The sequence below is a fragment of the Alosa sapidissima genome, chromosome 11, assembly GCF_018492685.1.
Source record: "Alosa sapidissima isolate fAloSap1 chromosome 11, fAloSap1.pri, whole genome shotgun sequence".
Lineage (NCBI taxonomy): Eukaryota > Metazoa > Chordata > Actinopteri > Clupeiformes > Clupeidae > Alosa > Alosa sapidissima.
In genome coordinates, this window is record NC_055967.1 from 17,665,139 (window position 1) to 17,690,913 (window position 25,775).

Consider the following 25,775-nt stretch of genomic DNA (forward strand, 5'->3'; position numbering starts at 1 on the left):
CAATGACATGGTAAGACTACATTAAGGAGAATATCAATAATAAACAATAATGTCAAATTAATCAACAGCCTAATGGAAATAAAACAATATTATACAAACCATAACGCATAAGAAGCGCTTAAAGAACTAAGTGCATGTTAAACAGGAATGTCTTTAGATCCCTCTTAAATGACCCAAAACTACCACAGGAACAGAGAGCACTGGGCAACTCACCAACATGGAACCACTGAGGAAAAGAGTTTTCAATTAGACCTAGTGTTCCTCATCAGAAGACCGCAGTGGGCGGTTGGGAATGTACGTCTTGATTAAATGAACGTCTTGAATTAAAAACTAGGAGCAGATCCAGTCAGTGTCCTAAAGGCCAAAGTGAGAGATTTAAATTTAATTCTGGCTTCTATAGGGAGCCAATGGAGAGTAACTCTAAAAGATATGGAATAGTTTAGTGAATGTCTTTTAAAAAAAACAGTATTACGTTTTTTGGAGACTATACGCACCGGGCGACACCAATACTAGACAAAAGGCGCAGATGCCCACACTTCACCATCGCCAAAAAAAACCGTAGCCCATGTCATTGTCCACCTTACCTTGATCATCGACTTCATAGCTTAGCCACCTCTTTTTATTTTACCATTTGACTTACTTGCCTGAGAATGCCCATAAACTAAGCTCAAACTAAATATTAAACCTGTATCCTACAATAAAGGAAAGGAAGGTTATAAGGCTACTGTTCTATTAAGTTGAAAATGTTGCATAGGGGGCCTGTCTCTCTGACACTGTGATCAGCAGCACCGGAGCTCCTCAGGGAACTGTGTCTCCAGTCCTGTTCACCCTGTACACATCTGACTTCTGCTACAACACTGAATCATGCTTCATGCAGAAGTTCTCTGATGATACTGCAATTGTGGGGTGTATCAGGGACGAGCAAGAGGAGGAGTACAGCAGCCTGGTGGAGGACTTTGTGCAATGGTGCAAACTCAACCACCTTCAATTTAACACTTCGAAGACCAAGGAGATACAAGGATACAAGGATACAAGGAAGTTTATTGTCACATGCATATAGTTATTTCACTGCATTTCTTACATCCAGTAAATGGTTCAAGTAAAGTTGATGGTAGTGGATTTCTGCAGGTCTAAGCCCGCTCTGCTACCAGTCTCCATTGATGGGGTCAATGTGGAGGTGGTAAACACCACCAAGTTTAGAACAAGTTTAGAGGTGGAGAGCAAGGAAATCATGTAGAGCAGTGTTTCTCAAACTTGTTCAGACCAAGGACCACTTAACCAATAAAGAAAATCACAGACCACCTAGCTAAATAAATAAATAAATAAAATAAACTAGAAAATGTAATTTTGAGGAAATTACCAGTGCATGAAAATATAAACATACTGTATATGAACATAAAATGCCAAACAAACTTTTATTTGGAAACAGTTGGCAGGAGTCATAGTTGATAACAACTGACAGTTGAAATGGCTGAACAATTAAATAGTTGAGTAGTTTAAATAGTTACATTATTTAATAGTGAATTATTGTAGTGAGGACATTTATTTTGAAACAGTTGTGGGCAGAGGAAATAGTAGTCTTAAGAGAGCCAGATTGTATGTTTAAAGCCTGAGACAGAGTATATAGTTTAAAAGTTGATGTGTAGTGTAATGGATGTTGATAGGCAGATTGTTTAATGGATGTTGATGGATAGTTTAATGGGTGGATGAGTGAATGGTTTGAAGAGGATGAATGGATAGAAAGTTGGATGGAATGTGCCTTATATCCTTGTAGAATGGAGAGACACAGAGAGAGTTGGCCTAGTTAAGCAGAAAGCAGTTGATACAGGTGCAATCCATTTAACTGGCCCTTTGATGGGTCCTAGTTGAGCAGCTGGAAGTTGATACAGGTGCAAATCAAGTTAATTAGTCCATTGCGATGTCATAGTGCTAATGCAAAGTCTATGGGGAAAAATAAACTTGTTTTTTGTTAATATCTCAAAAAGTATAAAGTTTACAAAAGTAAACCTTGCACCTTGCTTATTGTGTCAGAGGTTTCATATGATTTAAACTGGCCATCCATCTCTGCCCCCTGAGTGACAGGTGCATACAGTTTATCAAGCAGAAGAGTTACCTCAGCAGTAAAGTCCCACTGACTGTTTCTTCTAGGTAGGAATATGGATTGCTGTTTTACTCAGGCCTTACTTACCCAGGCTGAGGCAGTTTTTGAGAGATTGGCCTAGCTTTTCCTAACTTTTTTTGGAAATTGGGCCAGCATTGTCCTGCTTACAAACAATCTAACAGCACCGAAAACATCCTTAGGAGAGGTAATTACTCTGGCAGACATCAGCGAAGAAGAGCAGGATAAAAATAAAAAGCCTAGCAACAGTGTCACTGTGCAGCTAAGAGGCTTTACAGAAGGAGAGCTCATTAAGGCCAGTCAGAGTTCAACTGATTCACCCGGTGATCCTTACTGTGCATGTACTCTACCAACACCTGCTCTGAGTGGACAGTGTGGTACATCACACCAGTGGGTGGTGTTGCCGACATACTGCTGTCCACTCAGAAAAATGATGAATGTTTTCGAGCCCTCTTTTACCGATGTAAACATCCGTCTGAAGGTTCCGGCACAGGCTCCCACTTGGTGTAGCCTACCACTTTGCTGACCTTTGACACACACATGCCCAGACAGTCGTCATAATACAAGACATTTAATTAAAGTCTGAGGCAAGTTTAGAGTAGGAAGAATTGAATAAAATCACAAGATGCAGAAGTCATGAGTTGAGGGGATGTTTTGACGTGGAATAAGGTCACATGTTGTGTGAGATGGAGAGGGAGTAATTTGTCATGTCGGCCATACCTCTAAATTAAAATGTTGACACAGTTGTGTATGTACAAAGTCCTTGTTTTCAGAGATATATGGGCTGCGTAAGCTGTTTTAATCATGACCGACAAACAGGCTCTCTGAACTCTTCCCCTCCCCTCCTGGGTACTCCCTCACAGCCTGGGCCAGTTTATAGGCACTTGCTGAAACCTATTTGCTGCACACAGAGGCTGCTTGGTTGGTGATTTTGTGTTGTCTGGTGTGGTTCGTTGTCAGTATTTGTTGGTAGAGAACCCATCATGAGTGTGGAGGGGGGTGAATGTTGGACACTAGACACCACTGTTGAGCCTTCTGGAGGTGTCGTGGGCCTAATTCAATGAAAGGAAGGAAGTTGCCTGAAATAAGGTGTCTGCTTGACAACCCCAGTGAAATGCTCTTGAAGGCTGTTCTGTTGGTGATGCTTTTGTTAGTGATTTGTTAGTGATTTTGGTTTAGACAGTAAAAAGGCTTGGTTGTAGATTGGCCACTGTGTGAAATCCCCTACCTATAGCACAAGGAATTGAACATCTCTCCTGTGTATATTTGAAATGACATGCATTCTATTTATTCTCTATTTGTGGTCAACTATGATGAGGTGTAGACATGGCAAAGGTGTTGAATTCATACTCAGAGAAGCCACAACAGACACTGACTCATGTCATGCACTGCTACTGTATTTAAAACTTCCACTTACAGACACAAGCTTTACTTGTCAGAAGAGTATTTTAGGACACATCTATTCTTGCAGTGTGAAGATCAAGAGTTTAAAATAAATAAATAATAAAAACAGATGGTGCTGTACCTGTGCAAAAGATAGCATAACTATTTTCATTTAGCACATACATTTGTCAACATTTGTCAAATTGGCTTGTATTATAATCATGAGAATAAAAACAACTTTATGTTCTCAAATTTCAGTTCAATATTTCTCTGGCTGGGACATGGTTGACATCCTGTGTAACCCTAAGGAATGTCTATCCTTTATGCATTATTAGCAGTAAATATGCCCTTTTTTTGGCGTTAAGAGCATCCTTATTTACTTTTCCCATTTTAAATATTTACACCTTTTTCGGGTACCCAAACACACTGTTTAAAGCTCAGTTTGCAGTGCACCAGAGTGCAAGCATGAGTCCCTGTGGAAGGTAATAGTCCAAATGTGATCTCTCTGATCAAAGCCAGACCTAATTACGAGAGCTGATCTCTGTCCTGAATCAGAGTCTCCTCCTGATCCTGTATCCTGGAACAGCTTCAGCACTTAATGCTAAATATACAGGTGGCCCAGCTGAACATGTCCTTTCACTGTAGGTTACCTAGCATGTGATCATCTTGCAGATGAAGAGGCGCTGCTATTTCCTACTCAGTGGAACTGCATAAACCCTCTGAGTGAGGTGAGTGGTGCTTGAAAAAACACATTTACAGTCAAGACAGGGAGAACACACACACACGAACACACACACACACAAGGGTGTTCCACAACAGATAAACTGGGAGTATTTCCTGTGAGATATACTGATAAAAGTTATGCCCTAGTGCCACAGCAATCATCAAAGTTGGTCCTAATGTGGAGCCTGCCTTTGCCCCTACCGTATGTTGTGCAATGAAGGATGAAGATTTCGCTTCATGAACAACCTAGTCATTAACACATCCCTAATGTAAACCTCTACTCTTACCCAGAACCGTATCATTATATGGGTAGCCTACCAACATGGGCTCTCAAACCACTGAGGCCAATTTACCAGCATGGAACGTCAAAGCCCTCAATATGCTTTAATCAGCTGGGATGATCAATCCACACACAGCCTCTCACCATCATGCTCAGGGGACTCCCAGGCTGCCCAGTCCCAGTCTTCAACATTATTACTGTCTCAACTCAACTTTCCATCCCACGCCTTGCCTCCTGTGCAGCCCGATCACGCTGTTTACCGAGTCTCTCAGCACTCTGAATAATGGAACACTACACACTGCACACCCTGCTCTGCTTCACTGCCCTGGTCAAATATTAACAAAGGAGCCGTAATAAGCCTAACAAAGGTGTTGTGTGCCTGCTGTTCCCTGAAACTACTGATGCTTTTTCCATGAGTCTACTCTCCTCTCTGGACACAAGCAGTATTGATTTCACAATGACAGACACCAATGGACATGTCTAAAAATAATGTTTTATTTAAAAAAGAAAGAGAAAAATAAAATAAAGCTTTTTAGGTCAGAGCTGTCACATGACAGTGAAAAATATTAATTACCAGTCCACATTTCTAATCCAACATGAACATGAAAGTTTCTATATTTAATCGTTGTTGAGCACAAAATCATAGTTAGGTATAACATATACCATAAATAATACAAATAAATATTATAAATAAATAAACATGCAAAATGTGTCAGCTGGTCTATATTGTATCCATGTGGACAGACATAGGCATTATTATTCTTCATCCATGAGCTCACATTCACTTGTTATTTTGCAGGCCAATTTAGAAGCAATCCCTTGCTTATTACAACACCATTCAAAACGTTAAAACCCACCCAACAGAAATGCGTATTTAAAGTATTTTAATGGGTTCTAGAAAACTTTATACAACAGCTTCCTGTTTGGTCCGTTACGCCCTGTCCAGAGGAACACAGTGGCAGTGAACCAAATTAACCCCGCGCACACAGAACTTAGCGGTCACACCCCCTGATGCCATCTCTGATATGGACCCCCCCCCCCCGCCCTTCTGTTGTGTGTTGAGAGCTACCTAAAGCCTTCATCCCGTCCACTACATTGGCATTATGTCTGTGTCAACTTCAGTATCCACAACATGCTAACGCTTTTCCTTTCCATAGCCTGTTTCAGGGTACACAGACTGAACAGGGCTTGATCAGTATATATCGCTTTCATACCCCCCCATGACACATACCGGTACTCACTCTACTAAGTACACATCTCTACTAAGTCTACTTGAACCAGTCATACCCCTAATGACACATACTCACTCTACTAAGTCTACTTGAACCAGTGGTGAACTAAGACTGACCCAGAGTTGGTCTCTATCAGGCATCTACAGGCCAATGGAAGACCAGGGTGCTTTCAGTAACCATGCAGCTGATGGTCCTGACGACTCATTGGTCCATGACAAGATTCATGTTCACACTGGGCACATGAAGGTCCTCTTTCCCAAGGCGCCTTTAAGGTGCCTGGATGCCTGTTTTTTACAGTGCTCTATACTGTAAATACAACTAAATTGAAATATTACTGGGTAGCCTACCAACATGGGCTCTCAAACCACTGAGGACGATACAAACCAGAGAAGCTAAAGCAATCCTCTGGCAACCTTCTGGTACTGGCCAATTGACCAGCAGCATGGAACGTCAAAGCACTCAAGACGCTTTCATCAGCTGAGATGACGCCACACACAGTCTCTCCCCATCATGCTCATGGGACTCCCAAGATGCCCATCTCACACTGTGGAGCAGACCACTGGCTGAACCTCCACTGAGCAAGGCCTCGATTATACTCCCTTGTGGACACACGCACAGACACAGGCAGCTGCGGATACCTCAGAAAGACAGATGTTCAGATTCTGACTCCTTACTCTGCTTGGAGTATGTGGACTTAGACGTTCGCTACACTGCTCCTTCTTCTCTTCAGCTTCTTTCCTGCTGTGCATACACACACTTCCTTCTTTCCATGTGGAACACAGAGTTTACATGGGTATTTTAGGGCATTTCAAATACAGCCATGCAATTTTATCGGGTCAAAATACTTCTCTCTCATCCCACTCTTGACCAAAAAAAAAAAACAGCTAGAAGAAACAGTGGAGAAAAGATAGATAGTCTAAACTAAGCTTCAGCCATTCAAAGGAGCTCCACCATCAGTACGACCATAATCACTGACGTAAGGTGTGATGTGATCTTTGCCGCGTCTCCTCTGATCTTGGGAAAGATGACCCTGGGCTGAGAAGGAGGAGGAATAGGACGCTCCTGCTTCAGCAGCTGGTACTTCTTGACCACTCTGGTGTAGTCGCGCTCCCTGGAAACACACGTGTAGTTGCCGTAGTTTTCGGCGCCCATGGCGGGAATGAGATGCAGGCAGTTGGAGCCGGCCTGCTGGCAGGCGCTGCTGTGGCGGCCCTCGTGCTCCCAGGTGTAGGTGGCATGGTGCGAGTCGATGGGGCAGGACAGGTAGAAGGGGAAGTCCAGCGGGACGGAGTGCACCAGTCTCTGGAGGTCCGGTGATGACATCAGGGTGGCCCGCTTGGTTCTGGTGGAGCTGCTGGACGCTGGGGAGGCGGTTGTGGGAAGCATGTCAGACATGGGTGTTAACGAACATGAGACAGAACTAGAATTGCGTTTCCGAGGAACTGCTAGAGTAGGTTTGATCAGGTGCAGTTTGGGCACACGGACCAAATGTTATCTGCATTAATGCAACATCTAATAGGCCAAAACGCAAAAATAAGGCGGTTGCTATGCTGGTTGCTAGGGTAATCATGCTGGTTGCTATGCTGGTTGCCAGGGTCACATTATAGTGGTAGTTGCTAGGTTGTTGCTAGGGTAATTAAGGTGGTTGCTAGGGCATTGCTAGGGTAATTAGCATGGTTGCTAGGGCGTTTCTAGGGTACATATGGTGGTTGCTATGCAACAACATGGTTGCTATGGTGGTTGCTAGGGTAATCATGGTGGTTGCTATGGTGGTCACTAGGTTAACATTATAGAGGTGTTTGCTAGGTTGTTGCTAGGGTAATTAAGGTGGTTGCTAGGGCATTGCTAGGTTAATTAGGATGGTTGCTAGGGCGTTGCTAGGGTACATATGGTGGTTGCTATGATAAATCATGCAGTTGCTATGCTGGTTGCTAAGGTTGAAGACAAAAATGTGTATACAGGTCATGTACTGTACATGGTCCACTGTGGATCTACAAAGATCTGTTTGACATGGCTTGGCTTTAAAAAAAAAAAAAAAAAAGATGGGACAGCGCTTCAATCTTTTTTTACATGACCTTTACAACTGGTGCTGGCTAGGCATTGAACTGGGCTTCATTCGAGGATTCCAACGGTACCTCATTTTTGAAAATCGGACATACGGGTCAAAAGTTACATGCACACACCTTTACAGATACAGATAGCCCAGCCCAGCTGCCAGATGGCTTAGAACTCCAGGCCAGGTGCAAGCTTCAGCAATTAGAGCTGTGATGTCATAATCAAAATTCAAATCCTAAACATTCCGCCATTAATTTCAATGGTTGCAGCCACACGAAAAATGTAAGCAAGCTACACCAGTTCGGGCATGAATTGGAGTTGGAACCGTGTCGATAGCTCAAACGCTCTAGGAGCAGTAGTCCTTGCAAAAAGTGGGTGAATAGGAAGATACAAGAAAACTTAAGAAGAAGAACAATAGTAGGCTTGTTGCTGGATCGCTGGATCAAACCCACTAATAATGCATATGTCTGACCTCAACATGCCATTGAGTCATAACAGAACCAGAAACAGCTGGAATCTTTCCTTGGTCTAAAGCCTTCAGGGAAATCTGGGGGAAATGTAGTTATACTTAATGTTCACTGCAACAGCCAAAGGAAGGGCGTAAAAGGAAAACAGTTCAGATGGTCGCTACCTGATTTATTGTGGCATACGTCTGTTTTGCCGTCTGCAATGTTCTGAATACCCCGACTGTAAAAAAAAAAAAAAACATAAAATAGAAATGAAACAATGCAACATGATCCTTGCATGGTATGATCAACAACATGACAACATAATCCAATGCATCATAAATAATCATAATCCCCTGAAACATTTTGCTTTGAAACCTGCAGACATCAGATCAAAACACACTGCATGCATAGCATAGCATTCTAAGCAGCATCATTTTTGTGATTAAGACTTACGGCATTTCAGCAGTGCATCCTCTAGATGTCCAGGAGCAGTAGGGGTCGCGAGCCAGCACACAATCTTCACAGGACTTATTATAATCCTGACAGCGCTGCAGGTCCATGTATGACATCTGCCCTGGATATCCCACCATTAGCTTCCTCTGCAAATGGAAACCAGCATCAGTGCTCTGGATTTATGACTGCAGCTGACCTTTCAACGTATCTTGCCAAAATCTGATTTGGAATTAGTCGCTGTGCTTTGGGTGAGTTATCACACAAACATCATACTATACTACACATATTAACAAAGATATTGTGTGACAATGTGTACAACATACATGTCTATCTGTACATGTTTACCATAAGCAACATACATTACAGTAGTGTGTGACTATATAATGAGATTATGCTACGAGCCCTAATTTGAATGATGGAATGGTGCACAATCAAACTACAATAGTGCAAAAAAAAAAGTGAACTAAAGCTTATTTTCAATTAGCCAATGAGCACGATCCTGTCCAGTCATGGGAGGGGTAGTGGACTGCTCCCACATTTTGACACTTTTCACAAAATGAACAAAGTCTGAAACTGAAGCCTATTTGTATCAGTTGATAATTTCAAGTGTTTTCTTAATGATATGGCTACGGTACAGTGCTCCTGTTTTTAACTAACTCGTTTTTATGTATTTCTTTTTTCTATTCCATTTGTTCTTACATTTTCGCTGTAAAAGAGCTCTCTGGGCTCGGTCAAATTTCCCTGAATAAATAAATTACATTATAACAATACTGCAAATGATCTCATCTGACTGGGCGGAGTATTGTGTGTGTGTGTCTGTGTGTGTGTGTGTCAGTGTCATACCCTCTTTGAGTCGAGCTTCATGGACTGGATGGGGACTGTGAGGTTGTACAAGCGAGTCTCTGAGATGATGAACGCCCTGAGGTCATTCTCCAAGATCTTGTGGATGGTTCCAGTGTCTAAACGACATGGAAGGCGGTGCAGACATGAATGACTCATCACAGACGCTCATGATTAATTGATGTGGGTAGGAATCAGCCTGGTCACTGACGGGGGCTTCTACATATTTCCAGGGACTAGCAACAAATCCTGAAGCAGCACCATACAAAGCATACTTTGCTCAACTCTATGGAGTATACTTGGGATACTGTGTGAGTTCCTCGAAAACAACTATTCTTGGTAACGAGCAGTTTCAATCAAGGGGAAGAAATCGGACAAAGACAACACAAACTACATGTACCGAATAGCAGTGCAAAATATGACCGCTACTCAGTCATATTTTGCAGTTTGCATTTTCATTTCTTATTGGGGGTGTAACCAGAGACTTTCTAATGAGGAGACACGGCACTCAAAAAATCCTCCATAGAAAGGCATTGGGTTAGTTTGAAACGCCAATATGGCAGTTGTCTACACATATCCTGCCCCTTCCACGGGCAAAAGTCGACATGTGAATACATTGTGCCAATCAGGGATGGACTGGGACAAATATCCGGCCCTGGCATATTTGGCCCAAGCAGCCCTCAAATCGGTCGGGAACACCTTATTAAATACACAATCCTTGCATTGCCCTTAAATATACATATATTTACAACTAAGTGTCTTGCAGCACTGAAAATGGAGAAATGTAGGTCTCAGTGGCTATTGTGGTGGGGAAAAAAACAAACCTACCCATTCAATTCAAGACCAAAATTAGTACTCTGGTAAGTGACACAGCCTGACTAAGTTTAATCCGATGCAATACTGAGCAGCAGAGTGAATGTATATTCTGCAGAATACAGTATTTAACCCAATTTAAGATCTGCGCAAAATCTGAGGCTGGAGCAGCTGTGCTTCATCCTTTATCCTCACAAAGGGGTCAAATGTCTTCCTATTTCCTATATGCAAAAATCCAATCAGAATTTGGCGTTCAAATTCTGACGTTTTGGCAAACCAATAAGGGATATGACGACATCAATCCACCTTACAAAGCATTTTTGGGTGTTGTCATGGAAACTTTTCTTACTTATCCGCAGTTAACCTTTTGCCCTCTTACTTTTATTAATTTTCTTGTTAACCAAATATACAAGTGCACCCCAACAACTGTCAGCAAATGCCATATTCTTCAGCTGGCAGACTGCAATCAGCAAAATAAAGAGCTGAGTGACACACTGAGGTTATTAAAAACCTGAGTTATGAAGAATAAATAGCTGATGGACAGGCTAACGTGTCTCTGACCGCAAACGCTTGCTGTGTTCAGATGTCTTAATCTTGGGTGCAACGGTTGGTTCGGGTAGTTATTTCACAAAAACTGCCTAGGGCCTAGCGCTAGCGAGGGTCATAATAACAAAGGTTTGGGCATGTTCCCATCAAAACAATGCACAAAGGCCTTTTGGGGAGATCCTTGCCAAAATAAAAACCCAAACATTATCTATGCAAACTCCTACCAGTAATAAGCCATATTTTGCTTGTTTATTCGTTTGTGTACAGAACAAGTTAGCCTGTGTAATGTCATGACTGGATTTTCTTTCCATACTCTGGAACAGTGGGACAGTGTTTGCATCCTTCTGGCCACTGACATTCTATGGGCTAACTCATTCCATATTACAATCACAAGGGCAAGGAGACAATGACATAACCTTGTTTTTTGGGTCAACCGGTCTTTTCAGATGCGTTTTCACTCCTGCAGGCAAGGGCTCAGGCAAGGGCTATGAATAATTCAGTGTTTATATGATGGTTGACCATTTGATTTTTGGTAACACTGAATTGCTACGGCAATCAACACCCTTCCAGCACCTGTTTCTGGAGCAGGCATGCTCAAAATCTGTTCAGAACTGAACACATGCTCACCAACATCCGTTCAGAACTAAACATTCAGTCTCCCCTGCTCTCCCTACTTCACTAACTACCGACCACAACAGCCTTAAAAAGTCACACTGATCATCTACTGCATCATTTACTATGCTACGAGGGGGGAATGAATGTGCAAAACATTTTCTAACATAGTTTTAAGCATCTGTAAACCTACATATGTATCAAATCAATGAAAGAATGCAGTGGACCTAATTTGGTCTCTCCACCAAGTCTAGTGAAACCTAACACAATTAAGGAAATAGCAGGCTGCCAAGTCTGCAGGATGTGGCTTGTGGGCCTTACCAATGTGGAAGTTGCCCAGTGTGTGTGTAGTGTGCCACACAGCTTACCAGTGGCAAGAAGCAACACATTGTATGTGTTGTTGTTAGCTGCCTCAACGCGATCCACTGCGATCTTGGTGTAGTTGTTGCTGCTGACGTAGAAAGGAGCGTGTCTGTGGATGGGATGAATCCAGTCGGTCATTTCTGAATGCTCCTTGATGACTGTGATGGTGGCAATAGGAAGGGTCTTGCTGTTTCTAACACACTGAATAAACAGATATGCAATGGAGATAAGATCAGAATAAATGTTCAAAGGGCTTGCCATAGGTAATGACAACTTTAACTACATTCCATGTTTAGGTGCTTGTGTTTGTTTGTGGCATGTGTGTTTAACAACCTGAAGATACATTTAGTCATTTTGTCATTCAGGTTACAAATCATGTATCCAAATTCAGATGACACATGCACACCCAAATGTGTGTTGGTTACAACACACCAATCACCAAAGCACTAACCACTATGCAAAAACAAAGCCAAATGGCATCAAATTACTGGCAAAACATTTAAGTCGTGTTCCATGCGTGTTCCATTTCAGAAGTGCTCATCTAGAAATAGGGAACCCCATGGGCCACTACACGCTCTGAGTCATACAGGCCGATTTGAGATTCAGTGTTTCCACATCTATACGTTATGTGTTTTGTGTTTCCATGGGAACATGGGAGGAACCTAAATAAGAGGAAAAAGAAAATGTTATGTCGGGGGGAATACCAGGACACCGTAGTACAATACTGACGACCACGGAACACTACGCCCAACGGTGCTCAAGCAAGAAATGTTTTCAAGAAGTTTGTTTTGAAAGTTTGACACTTGTTTTTGAAGTGCAAGTCTGTCAATTTTATCTTCTGTGTGGACTTATGACTGCAGAAAAAGCACACAAAAAATGCTTCAAGGTGTCCAACTTTTTTTTACACTCATAGAAGACTGAGGCCTTTTCCTCCATCTGGACAGCAGCCCAGTTACGAGTAGCGTTGGAGAAAGAGCTGACATGTAATGACTCAGCTGCTGAGTGGTGAAACCTGACCATGACTCTACAGGTGTGTGAGGTTGCAGAGAAGCTGACCTCAGCATTATATGTGTTGGGATGCAGAGAAGCTGACCTCAGCATTTCAGCTGTTAAGTATAAGTATATATACTCTTTTGATCCCGTGAGGAAAATTTGGTCTCTGCATTTATCTCAATCTGTGACACAGCACTCAGCACACAGTGAACACACAGTGAGGTGAAGCACACACTAATTCCAACGCAGTGAGCTGCCTGCTACAGCGGCGCTCGGGGAGCAGTGAGGGGTTAGGTGCCTTGCTCAAGGGCACCTCAGCCGTTCCTACTGGTCGGGGTTAGAACCGGCAACCCTCCGGTTACAAGTCCGAAGCGCTAACCAGTAGGCCTACGGCTGCTCCCTGTTGGGATGCAGGGGAAGAGAAAACATGAGAGGTTCCTTACCGCTCCTGGTCTGGGGTTGGGGACAGGGTCATTGTAGCCTTTGAAGGAAGAGTTCTCAAAAACTCTGTCAATATCCTCCATGGAGTAGATACAGACTGCAGTTGAGTTCCTGGGGAACATTTGACAGAGATTTTAGAAAGATCTGATCAGTTTACGGAGCTAAAGGTCATTTACAACAAAACAAATGGATTCCAATCAATCACACGTTTTGTCAAATTCAACAAGTTGCTGCTCACAGACCTCTGGCTGTCCTCAGTTCTGTGTGTGTGTGTGTGTGTGTGTGTGTGTTTTGATAAACAGTGCTGTAACCAATTTGAAACCAGCAAAGTGGCTTGGACCTAGACATAGGCCTAAACTATTTCAGCCAATCAACATGCAGCTTCAGGAGCATAGAAAGGAAGACTGTAGTTTCATTGGTTGTTGAGTTCAAGCATTAACAGCATTCTTCCAGAATCACAGTCTGTAAAATTCAAGTTAAAGTTTACCACACAATATACAGTTGGGAATTTAGTCAAAGCCAACCACTGGCCAGATGCTGCTCCACCACGCCCACTAATACTAATCTGAATAATAATCAGTACCCCTAGCAGACATCTTTAGAATGTGTGCATCTGACTGAAAGCCTTTGCTGCTCGCTGCTCTAAGACAAACAAGAAACACAAATGGAAAGTTGCGTTCATAAGAGTGCTTATCCCGGAGGCACTCATAGACTGCTAAATAAAATATTTTCTGATGAAGAAATGCTTTTTTGTGCCTCATCCAAATGCCATTACAACAGGGCCCTGGGCCAAGAAAAGAAGAACAGGTGAGAAGCGAAGCGCACCAGCTACTGAAGAAGAGAGCGTAGACCCGCGTCCTCCTCCAATCAGCCTCATGCTGCACGTGGATGTCCTGGAGGCGATTGAAGTAGAGCGACTCGCTGGGGATTCCGCACACCAGCCGGGCCTTCAGGAATGAGGTCCAAATGTTCTGGAAGAACCTCTTGGACCCGCCCTCATCTGCCTGCGGAGGGAAGGTGGTGGTCAGGAGCAGAACGTCATAGAACAACATGAAACTCAACTGATCTCAGCTCAACTCGAGGTTGGACAAACAGAGCAGGCATGCACGCAATCACACATTCTTTGATCATCTTAAACCCATATAGGGCTCTCACAGACTGAGGAAGAGGCAGAAAAATCCCACCCAAGCACACCGGTCAGCCCCATCCTCAATAAACAGACTGAGCCAATAAAACCCCCCAATACAAACAAACAAGACCTCCACATTAAACAATGAATTCCTCTGCTCGGGAAAGCAATGCATGTCTTAAAAATCCTGAAATAACAAAAGCAAGAGGGTGATCAGTCGTTCTGCGGGATTATGAGAACAATGCTGGTTCTCACAGACAGACAAGCCTATGGCATGTGCGCTCAAAGACCTCTCTGCTGATCCCTGACCAAATAATGCATTTCTAACCCCATACTTATAAAGAGACTCTACACAGATCCGGGAGGGCCCATTCATGAACCCATTCTCTAAGGAGAGCTAATGGCTATGAGGTCTAACATTACAGTGAGTCACCTTTCTAGAAGTTTCCAACATGACTCGGATGAATAATGTAAACTCAATCCACTCAGTGGCATCCCGGAAATAAGATATCTTAAGCAGCATTACATGCCAGTTCTAATCAATGGGCCAATGATTTAGTAATGAGTAATGATGGAGGCTGTACATTAGTGTGGATATATATATATATATATATATATATATATATATATATATATATATATATATATATATATATATATATATATATATATATATATATATATATATATATATATATATATATATATAATATTTTATAATGCTTTTTAGTGTCAAGCATACTTTTCGAGTGCTTTTTAGTGTCAAGCATACTTTTCATCACTGCCATTGGTTACTAGATCTATTACATCTAGTATTCTGGAAAAGTGTATGAGCATGAGTGTGTGTGTGTTTAAAAGTATAAAGGCTACTATATGAGTATACCTTGCACACACGAGCCACTCTGGATATCCAGGGGTCAGCCTCTGGACTGCTATCAGAGTTCTTCTCACGGACAAAGACGTAAATCTTTTCATTGTCAGGGTTGTTCTCACGGGGAATTGAGAAAGCTGAGATAAAGGTGGGTTCTACAAGGGTTTTAGGGAGAGAAAACACACACACACACACACACACACACACAGGGAGAGAGAGAGAATAAATAAATACAATGACACTAAAATAACTACCAGTACTTCCTTTTTTTTCCCCATTCATGACCATCATGATTCATCTGGCTTGACTGTTTTGCTGACAAGGCCACCACAATGAGCAACTGAACAGCACAGTTGTGGCGGAGCGGAGATAAGCAGCCAGTCTAATCTGCATTGTGGTGACTGGGGCTAGGTGCGCGATAGCATTATCACTGCAGAAAATAATTTGACCAAGGCTACTTCAGCAGGGCAGGGTGCAATTAAAAGTCTGCCAACGCTGCAGACAGCTGGCATGGTTGGCATTTTTGGTGATGGTCAGCTGGTGTGACTAAGTGTGGGAAGTGAGGGAATCAGCGTTTGTGCGCACACAAGTCTGCATTCATTTAGCAGCTGCTTTTAGCCAAAGTGACTTCCTGTACAGACGCACATTTTTAGAGGTGGGCTTAGGTGTGCTCTCTGAGAATTGCAACCATAATCTTTTTTTTTTTTTTTTTAACACTTTTTATTTTTAATTTGTCAATGGTATCATACATTGGCATCACCAAAAGCCCAAATAAACACAACAAAACATACACACAAGAAAAGGAAAACAACAAAACAAAACAAAACAAAAGTCTGGATCGTTATGGCTCTAAAATTATCAATAAAGTATAATTTCAATCATTCAGTCATTGATATGTATATATTCCATTTCCACCATTTCTCTACACAACTACACAACATTCTACTCGTAATCTTATCCTGTGTGTCAAATCCTCCATTACGTACATCTCTTTCACAAGTTGCACCCATAATCTTGATATTATTAGCACCTTGATATTGTTAGCACCCTGATATTGTTAGAACCTTATTGATATTGTTAGCACCTTGATATTGTTAGAACCTTATTGATATTGTTAGCACCTTGATATTGTTAGCATCTTGCGCTACCAGTTGCACTCACCTGTAACCCACTTGTCGTACATCCACACGTTAGTGCGCTTGCCTGCGGTCCTTCTGAACTGCAAAGAGCTGCCATCCTTGTACAAAGGGGCAGCGGTGTACAGATCACCATCTGGAGAGGGCGAAAAAATAATGAAACCATCTCAAATATGAAGTCCAAACCAGAAAAGAAACTTTGTATAAGCTAATTGTAACTTGGATGTGGGATGAAAATCTAGGCTAGAAATACAGCATTTATTGTGTACATCAGAGGTTGCTGTTGTAACCCTTATTAGTGAAATTTGGTGCTTGTTACTCGGCACAGCAGGTCTGTATATCAAGCTATAAAGCAGGTCAGTATATCAAGTCTGTACATGTGGAACAAGTGATCCCTCACAAATGAAAAAACAATGAGAGCTTACTTAGGAGGCCAGGAGGATATGATATCAAATGTGTCCTCAGACAACCTTGTCTGCCAGAAAACGCTTGAATTTCTTTTTCACTTTCACTTTTACTAGTATAAGTATAAGTTTATATACTCTTTTGATCCCGTGAGGGAAATTTGGTCTCTGCATTAGTGAAACACACTCAGCACACAGTGAACACACAGTGAGGTGAAGCACACACTAATCCGGCACTCGGGGAGCAGTGAGGGGTTAGGTGCCTTGCTCAAGGGCACTTCAGCCGTGCCTACTGTTTGGGGTTCGAACTGGCAACCCTCCGGTTACAAGTCCGAAGCGCTAACCAGTAGGCCACGGCTGCCCCTAATACAGTTATGTAACTCAGTTTTCAAGTGCAGGACTTTGTGGCAATGCAATGGCTTTTTTTGGTTAGTCAGTTCATCAATCTGGAATTTCTCTTGATGGAATCCATGAGGTGATACAGACATGCAGCCAAAGCATCCTCAGCTTTCAGATAACCACCCACCCACTGTAAGTCTGGTCTCCTAGCATGCCTGTTGAGGTCTGGCCACAGAGATAGCAGCTAAATATAGTCAGAAAGCCTCTAGTAGTCTGCATCAGAGTGTAGCATTAAGCATGTGGTATGATTTACTTACCCACTGAGAGGGATAAGGAGTTCTGTGAGAATGTGTGTGGGGCGATTCCTATCCCCTCAATGCTCCCAACTACCTCACAAGAACGATTGTTCTCTTTGGGGAACTATATAGAAAGAGAGGCATTATGTTTAGCGCACAGTGATTGTATCCAGTGGTAAACAGCAGCACTTGCGGTTGTCTTGGCAATGAGACACACGGGACACATCTGCATGAGTTTTAAGTCACAGGATGTGACCATTAAGGCAATAGACCAGTAGGTGGCACTCAAAAAAAACTTCAACTAAAATTTTCAGTGCAACATGGCTTAGTTTGATCATAAACTATGATTACAGGAGAGACTGCTAAATTAAGATGTAAGAGTTAGATGTAACCCTTACACCAACCCAAAGCATGGCTTTGAAGTCTCTCTCTAGTTCATGATGAAACACTGTAAGCACTCCATTAGTCTGTGTGTGTGTGTGTGTGTGCGTGCGAACGTGTTTGTTTATGTGTGTGTTTATATGTGCATAAGTGTGTGTGTGTGTGTGTGTGTGTATATATATATATATATATATATATATATATATATATGTTTGCGCACGTGCAGGTGTGTAAATTCCTTACCAGCCTCCAGCATTGGCGCCGCTCTCCATCAGTACCACAGACGAACAAGCCGTCCAGGAAGTCTTCAATAGTCGTGACAACATTCTCACAGGGGCCCTAAACCAAGGACAAGCTTTCATTTGACTTGTTTATGGATGAATAACACTAATCAAATTCAGTACATTGTACTATTTCACTGGCAAAAAAAGTTAAATGTAATATTTGATATAACAACTCTGATCATATGATTACATACAGGGTTGGGTCAGATTACTTTGAAATGTAATCCATTACCGACTACAGATTACATGCGATATTGCCAAGTACTGAACGCATTTTCCCGACTGCATTGTTTGCATGATAATATGTAATCAAGTAATCCCCAACAATGTAACTATAATCTGATTACACTTTTGTTTTATAACCTGGGTTGATTATAGTTACCTGATTTTTGTAATTTTGATTAAGTAATCCAGATTACATGTAATCCATTACTACCCAACCCTGATTACATACAACTGTTGGTGGAAAGCTGTGCTTGGTAACCACACCAAGTAAATAATACAAAGTAAAAATACATATAAAAGCTCACCTCTCTGCAGGAGTGGTCTGATGAGAGTGTATAGTTCTGCAAAAAGAAACAAGTAATTTCACCTTTCAAAACGTCTCACTTTAGAATCAGAATCAGCTTTATTGGCCAGGTTTGCATAAACAAAAAAGGAATTTTGACTCGTTGACTTGTACACACACACACATATAAGAATAAAAAATAAAAACCATTAAAGAATAAAAACAGAACAGTAAAAATAGAATGATCCGGGGGGTAAGAACAGTTCGCCCATTATATATATATATATATATATATATATATATTTATTCAGATAAAGTATCATCAAGTCATAGGAATCAGCACATGAATGCGCACTGGGTGTTCAAGGTTAGCATGATGCGCTCAGCCAGAGGCGTATCAAGCTTTTTAAAAGTGTGGGGGTTGTGGAATAGGAAAAGGAAACAATCTGGCCAAATTATAAATAACTCCCTACAGGGACGTTGTAGGTATTTTCTGTGAGGGGTGCGGACTATATTGGTGTCCGGGAGTTTCTCCCCCGAAAAAAATGTGAAATTCTGATTGCTAAACACACCATTTGAATGCAGTTTGGGAGGGACAGAAGAAGCAGCGCCCCTCATACGTGTGGCTCATGTGACATGTAGGCCTACATGATCTACCTGCTATCACTTCACTATTTGACACTACCCTACATGGAGACATCTCATGTTATAAATCAAGAAATCATTTCAGAAATTATGTTTTGTGCATATGGGTTAGCAGGCTACAATAAATTGCCTAACAGACAGCAGCCTAATTTCGAGGTATCACTAATACCTATTAAATAAATGTAAAGGAAATGTAAGCTCAAATTCAAAAACGTTTGAAGTCTACCCAAACATATGCAAAGGGAATATAAATAAATTGTGTTGCATGTAGCCAGCTTAATTAAGTCAATTTAAAGATTATGATTAGCAGTTTCTATGCATTTTTCCATTGATAGTTACAGGAAGCCACGTTCTTGTTTAGACTGTGGTTGCTTCTAGCCCACGTTAGGCTACAGTTTAACTTGCTGCAGGGACGCACACATTGCATGAGCGCTCATAAGCGTTCTATCTCCGATGTAGAACTCAAATGTGTTTTGACGCCGCCGTTTGTAAGATCAGATAAAATAAGACGTTCTAAATGGAACGCGATGTAATTAAGCTGTTCCTTTCCTTTTTTTTTCTTGGAGACGTACTGTATGTGTGCTGACTGGGCTATGTCTATATAGTTGATGACACCAAATGAATAAGTATGCTGCAAATGAGCAGACGTGTGAAGCACCGGGCATAACTTAATTTCGCGGCTATGTGGAGCAGTAGTAGGTTAATTGTTGAGCAGGCCCATAGTTTGAGAAAAGCTGCAGATCATAGGCAGAGAAAGCATAATGCTTTGAGAACAGTAGCCAAAGGTTTTCCTGCAGAAACAGGTGCCTTGGTGCACGCACCCCGCTTTCACTTTGACTCCCTGCATTGTGACAAAAACTGTCAGTCAGACAGTGAATTTTGGTTTACTAAATTAGCATAATGCGGTAACAATTTCAATTCTATCTGAAATTCTATCTCACTGCAGACGTTTCAATGCAGACCCAAGCAGCAGCACAGCCTTGAAAGACGCACACTTTGAATTTGATCAGAGCGGCTCTGGTTCTTCATTAACTTGATTGGCTGGATGACCAACACACCTATTTGTGTCTCTGTGTGTGCGTTATAGATACGGTTCCAACTCTTTACGGGAGCGTTTATTTCCATATTTTACTTTAAATTTAATCTGACAAAAAGTGTGGGGGATAGAATCGTGTTCCAGCAAGTGTGTACGTTATAACACCCACATCCCCAACGCTTGCTACGCGCCTGCGCTCCGCTTGTTGCTTAGTTTAGAACTTTTACACGAAACATTCGGTGCCATTTATTTCGGGACTTCAAGAACTCACAAGCTTCACAAAAGATGCTACGGTCCTACGGATATCACGTATCGATGTGTGATCACAGCCTAGCAGTGCAGGCAGTAGAAAACACTGGCGATAACGGCTGAGACATAATAAGATTATGCCAATCACAGGTGTGGTGGAGAGGACATATAGGATGACATTTAACCTACCTCCAAAACATGGCCGTTTTGTAAATCTATCTGAAGCACGTAGTTAGTTCCTCCGATGAAGAGACTGTCAGATTTCCCATGATAATAAAACACGGTGTGACTTAAATTTCTCTCGTATGGAAAGCGGTCTTGAACTCCATCTGCAAAGAAGAAAAAAAGGGTTCGGTCTAGCCTCTCCTGAACACAGTTGAGAGATAGGATGCAGGCTTTTTTATTTGTGTTTCGTATCTAGTGGTGAAAGTGTGTCCTATACTTTAAAATGTTTAATGCAATTGAGACAGCGACTTTATTTAGCTTATCTACGTGCCCGCTTTTCTTAATGCGCTTATTCCAAGCGGCTTACAATTTGATTTCTAACGCAGTGCCTTCTCTAATGGGATACATTTAAAAACTGTAGAAGTGAATAATTTTCAAGAAATTACGTATAGTTTATCAATTACAATATACCAAATACTAATTGCACACTACGACAAACACCAACAACACTTCACCTACGGCTGGCCAATAGGCATATCTGGTATTATAACTAGGTATTATACATTCAACGCCACCCCTTATTAGTAGGCTATAGTAAAATAATACACATTATTGTCCCAGTGAAAAAGATATATCGGAACTCCCCCTATTACCGTCGGTCCCGTATTTCCACCGTCTTGCGTGTATGTGCCACTTAATATCAATTTCTATACAAACCAAAACAGCACACTCCTAAAGAAACGCAACCACCCACACCATAGGTGTATCTAAATTAGCTGTGTACCAAAAATGACATTTTACCGTGACTCAATGAGCTGTAGACAGTGTTGTAAGGTTGCGTGTACACAACCGCTTGGAGCTCCAGTGGAATTTTAATTTCACGACGAGAATTCTCGGTCTAACCGTTCATGTGCCGTTGAAACGGTGTAAATAGGCGACCCATCAGGCCAGCACTATAACTCCGAGCGTGGTAAACAAAATCGGATATTTCAGGCAGTAAATGCTCCCGTTAACAAACAAACCAGATTTTGTTCAAATCTACACACCTATGGCTACTGAAAAATGTCAGGTTAATTTAGCAAATGTTATTTTGAAGTGTTAAAAAACATCGTTGTTTTAGAATTTCTGAACAAAAGTGGTGATAATTGGGGGTGTTAAGATAGGCTCTGTGACAAGGTGACAAATTAAACTGTCAACTTACCCTGACGCACATTGAGTCTTGGAATACCCCGTGGGTTCCCACAAAACACAAATGTTACGACGAAGCTCCATACACAAAAGCGGAACTCCGACAGAGACGGTCTCATTTTGGTTGATAAACGTAAAATAGTATGGGTTCCCATTTATTCACAACATTAAAGCATTTAAATGGGCGGTGTGGGATTACCTTCAATGGCCCCGCCCGTAGGCTAGGCTACACACGCACTACTTCAATTTTATGAGGTAATTAATAATCAGGCTCAAATTTAACGCGACAACTAAAATTCTTGGATATTACTCTCGTTCTCGAAAAATATAGGCTACCACGCCTAGGTTATACAAAAGTAGCCTATGCCTACCCATGTAGTCTAATTTAGCTGACGCGTTTGTCCAAAAGAAAAGAGCAACGGTGCGAATAACGTGGTTGGACTCGGAGTTTTGCACTCTGAGGCCGGCCAGCATCCTTGTGATTTGTGAGTTTTGTGGAGCTCGATAAGTCTGATATTCTATTAGGCTATTTATTTTGGTCAAATTCAGCCAAATGCTCCTAATCTAGCTGTCCGGTGTGCTGACCATTGGGGAACTTTGCTCTGGCTCTAAATGACTGGGAAATAATAATAATTATTTTTAAAACAAAATATAGCCTCGCGGTGGTTCCAATGATCTTGTTTCAACTCCAGGCCGTGTGGTGTCGCTGTAGGCCACTACCAGCTGAAATAGGCTGATAGAAACAGAAGAAGACATTCACATCAGCTGACACGGGTGGTTATTAGTACATCAATAAAATGGTACTTCAGGATATATATTTTTTTAGAAACGGCAACGTCATATTAAGCTCTTTGTTTGATCGTGTTATTGCCTGAGATATTTTCCAAGAGAACGCCATCTGATGATGACTTAAATGCCCTTGTATAGCTAATTTAGCTTGTGCTAACCACAAGCTAACGTAAGTTGTAATGGGCTGACAAAAATGTTGTTCTCATTGAGATCTAAATTATATGGTGTGCACAGTTAAGATGTTGTCTTCTTATAGCGATTCCGCTTCTGTGGTGATTTGGACTGTCCAGACTGGGTTCTTGCAGAGATAAGCACGCTGGCTAAATTGGTGAGGAAGCTCCCCTAATTTACTCGGAGTTAATTGGCATTGTTCAGTGTGAGCATAGCATGATAATGGATTACATTCAGTTGGCTGAATTGATTTACCTTTTCATCCGCTGCTGTCCTCTTCCATCCTGTGTAGTCCAGCGTGAAGATGAAACTGCTCTGTGTTCAAGTGTTGAAAGATCTTTTAGAGGATGGCATTGACGTAAGTGATGTTGAATAGGTCTATATCATATGAAGTCATTTTCCGTCATCCAATAGCATCATGACTTTGATGACCCCTAATACAGATCTCCCGATTTTTCTTTTCAGTATGATAAAGTTGAAAAGTTGACAACGGATGCAAAATTTGGTAAGACGATTATCCCAAGTTGTGACCTCATGGCAATCCTTAATGCTGTTTCATTGAGTTTCCCCAACTTAAATTCACATCTGTTGCAGAGATGGGAGACATCAAAGCCAGTATTGCTGTGCTTAGTTTCATTCTCACCAGCGCTGCAAAGCATGACGTGGATAGTGAATCTCTATCAAGCGAGCTTCAGCAGTTAGGCTTACCTAAAGGTAAAGTTGCAGTCCTTTTATCGAAGTGTCAGCATTCTATGGGAAGTTCATTGGATTACAATCTTTAAACACAACATTTCTACAAATATTGTTACCTTGGGTATTGACCATTTGTTTTAATTATTCTAGAAGTCCAGGTTTTTCCATATCACAGTGTTTCTATGCTAATTTCCCAGAACACACCACAGGCTTATGCAAATCCTATGAAGACAAGCACACAGCCCTTCAGGATAAACTAAGGGAAAGCAGTTTGCGACGTGAGTATACAGATGACAAATGACACACTACTGATCAAAGATCTTGGAGCGTAGAATCTTGCTGCTGGTTCTAAACCAAATCCCATCATTCTGGAGAAGTGGGATCTACAGTAGTTTGTGGCTAAATCTGCAGCTCTCTAATTTGTCTGAGGTCAGGGTTAATGTTTTGTGGGGCCAGTGATTACTGACCCTTCTGGATGACAGAGTACATTGGGAAACAACCTCTAAATTCAGATTCATGTTCAAAGGGATGGCTTCCCTCCCTAAAACTCAGCTAATACTTGACAACAACACTACATTTATTATCTGTGTGTGTGTGTTTTCAATTTGACACCACTGCTTGTACCTTCACTTTCATTAAGTCCTTTTTTTAGTTTGTAATGTTTCATTTATGGAAACCTAAAGATAGATCCATTCCTCCCCTTCTTCTCCCTGTGTCTCAGTGGGTCGTCTGGAGTCTGTGTCCTGGCGGGTTGACTACACGCTGAGCTCCAGTGAGCTGAAAGAGGTGAACGAGCCATCGGTGCAGCTCCGACTACAGGCCCAGGAGCCAGAGTCGGGCTCCACACAGACCACCGTGGTGGCTATCACAGCAGACAAGTTCAGAGTACTCCTGACAGGTCAGTGCACTGCCACATGATGGGCTTTACACATCGTGTAGTCCCTCTCTTGCAAGTAGCATCACAGATAATATGCCCCATGTCATCTGGTAATGTAGGAAGCTAACAATGCTACTTTACATTTAGTCATTGAACAGACGGTTTTATCCAAAGTGACTCACAAAAATGAGGAATAACATTCTAGCTATAATATAGAGGAGAGCAGTTAATTCTACCTCAATTACAGTAGCACTGATAAAATGTATCTTTAAGTAATTAACTTAATGTTTAATGTAATACAGTAGGTAGCAATTAATTCTACATCAATTACAGTAGCACTGATAAAATGTATCTGTGTATAAGTAAGTAAGTATATATACTCTTTTAATCCCGTGAGGGAAATTTAGTCTCTGCATTTATCCCAATCTGTGAATTAGTTAAACGCACTCAGCACACAGTGAAGTGAAGCACACACTAATCCCGGCGCAGTGAGCTGCCTGCAACAACAGCGGCGCTCGGGGAGCAGTGAGGGGTTAGGTGCCTTGCTCAAGGGCACTTCAGCTGTGCCTACTGGTCAGGGTTTGAACCGGCAACCCTCCGGTTACAAGTCCGAAGCGCTAACCAGTAGGCCACGGCTGCCCCAAATAATTAACTTAATGTTTTTGCTAAATTCTTATAGGCAAAATGAATGTAATGCCACATTGATTATTTTCTTTGGTAGAGCATATGCCACTCTTATACTAAATCATTAATTTGTTTCAATATTGGCAGATGTATGTCAATCCACCATACTGACAACACCACACACACTATCCCTAAACATTTCAAATTGAGAATAGCAGGCAGCTATAATCCACAGACTTTGAAAATGATGATGATGATGATGATATTTTATATGCACCCTTTCACTGTTTTTCAGAACTCAAACAAGCCCAGGCCATGATGAATGCCCTACAGTGACCCACTGAATGAATGTAGCACTATTGTATCATTCACGTATTTCATTGATCAACGGAGAATACCCCACAGCACTGCCATGCAGTTTTGTACAGAAGTGTATACCACCTTTGGCCTTGTGTGTGTTGTGGTCTGTTATAGATTATATATTTGCTTTTTCACATTCCTTGAGGGCCTGTGCCTTTTTCATTGCATTACCTATTCCATGATGAATATCTTTGCCTCAAGCACATAATGTTTTATATGTTGAATGCTCACTTCATGTACAGTATTAAATTGATTCATTTGACGAATTGTGAATATTTTGATTTGTTACCGTCATACTTGTTGCTTGCTACATTGTGTAATCTTCCAA

At 41.7% G+C, this 25,775-nt stretch overlaps 2 protein-coding genes across 4 annotated transcripts; one reads left to right on the top strand and one right to left on the bottom strand.

The window, feature by feature from the left end:
- Window positions 1–5,537: 5,537 nt before the first annotated feature.
- Window positions 5,538–22,600, bottom strand: sema7a (semaphorin 7A). Of its 2 annotated transcripts, none has more exons than XM_042110236.1 (14): window positions 21,947–22,600; window positions 20,770–20,909; window positions 18,673–18,708; window positions 18,102–18,197; window positions 17,499–17,601; window positions 16,464–16,574; window positions 15,315–15,457; window positions 14,128–14,306; window positions 13,305–13,413; window positions 11,874–12,069; window positions 9,538–9,653; window positions 8,695–8,840; window positions 8,424–8,479; window positions 5,538–7,110 (listed from the first exon to the last, which is right to left on the bottom strand). In XM_042110236.1, exons 1-14 carry the CDS (start codon window positions 22,086–22,088, stop codon window positions 6,674–6,676), a joined length of 2,010 nt encoding a protein of 669 aa, XP_041966170.1. In that variant the 5' UTR covers window positions 22,089–22,600; the 3' UTR covers window positions 5,538–6,673. The 2 variants fall into 2 exon arrangements, with proteins under 2 accessions (XP_041966170.1, XP_041966171.1); XM_042110237.1 differs by having other exon boundaries at window positions 5,538–7,098; window positions 21,947–22,599.
- commd4 (COMM domain containing 4) lies at window positions 22,592–25,709 on the top strand. Of its 2 annotated transcripts, none has more exons than XM_042110335.1 (8): window positions 22,592–22,733; window positions 22,979–23,050; window positions 23,186–23,251; window positions 23,359–23,398; window positions 23,488–23,607; window positions 23,784–23,864; window positions 24,308–24,484; window positions 25,383–25,709. In XM_042110335.1, the coding sequence occupies exons 1-8, from the start codon at window positions 22,731–22,733 to the stop codon at window positions 25,421–25,423; spliced, it is 600 nt and encodes a 199-aa protein (XP_041966269.1). In that variant the 5' UTR covers window positions 22,592–22,730; the 3' UTR covers window positions 25,424–25,709. The 2 variants fall into 2 exon arrangements, with proteins under 2 accessions (XP_041966269.1, XP_041966270.1); XM_042110336.1 differs by lacking the exon at window positions 22,592–22,733 and adding an exon at window positions 22,745–22,891.
- Window positions 25,710–25,775: the final 66 nt, after the last annotated feature.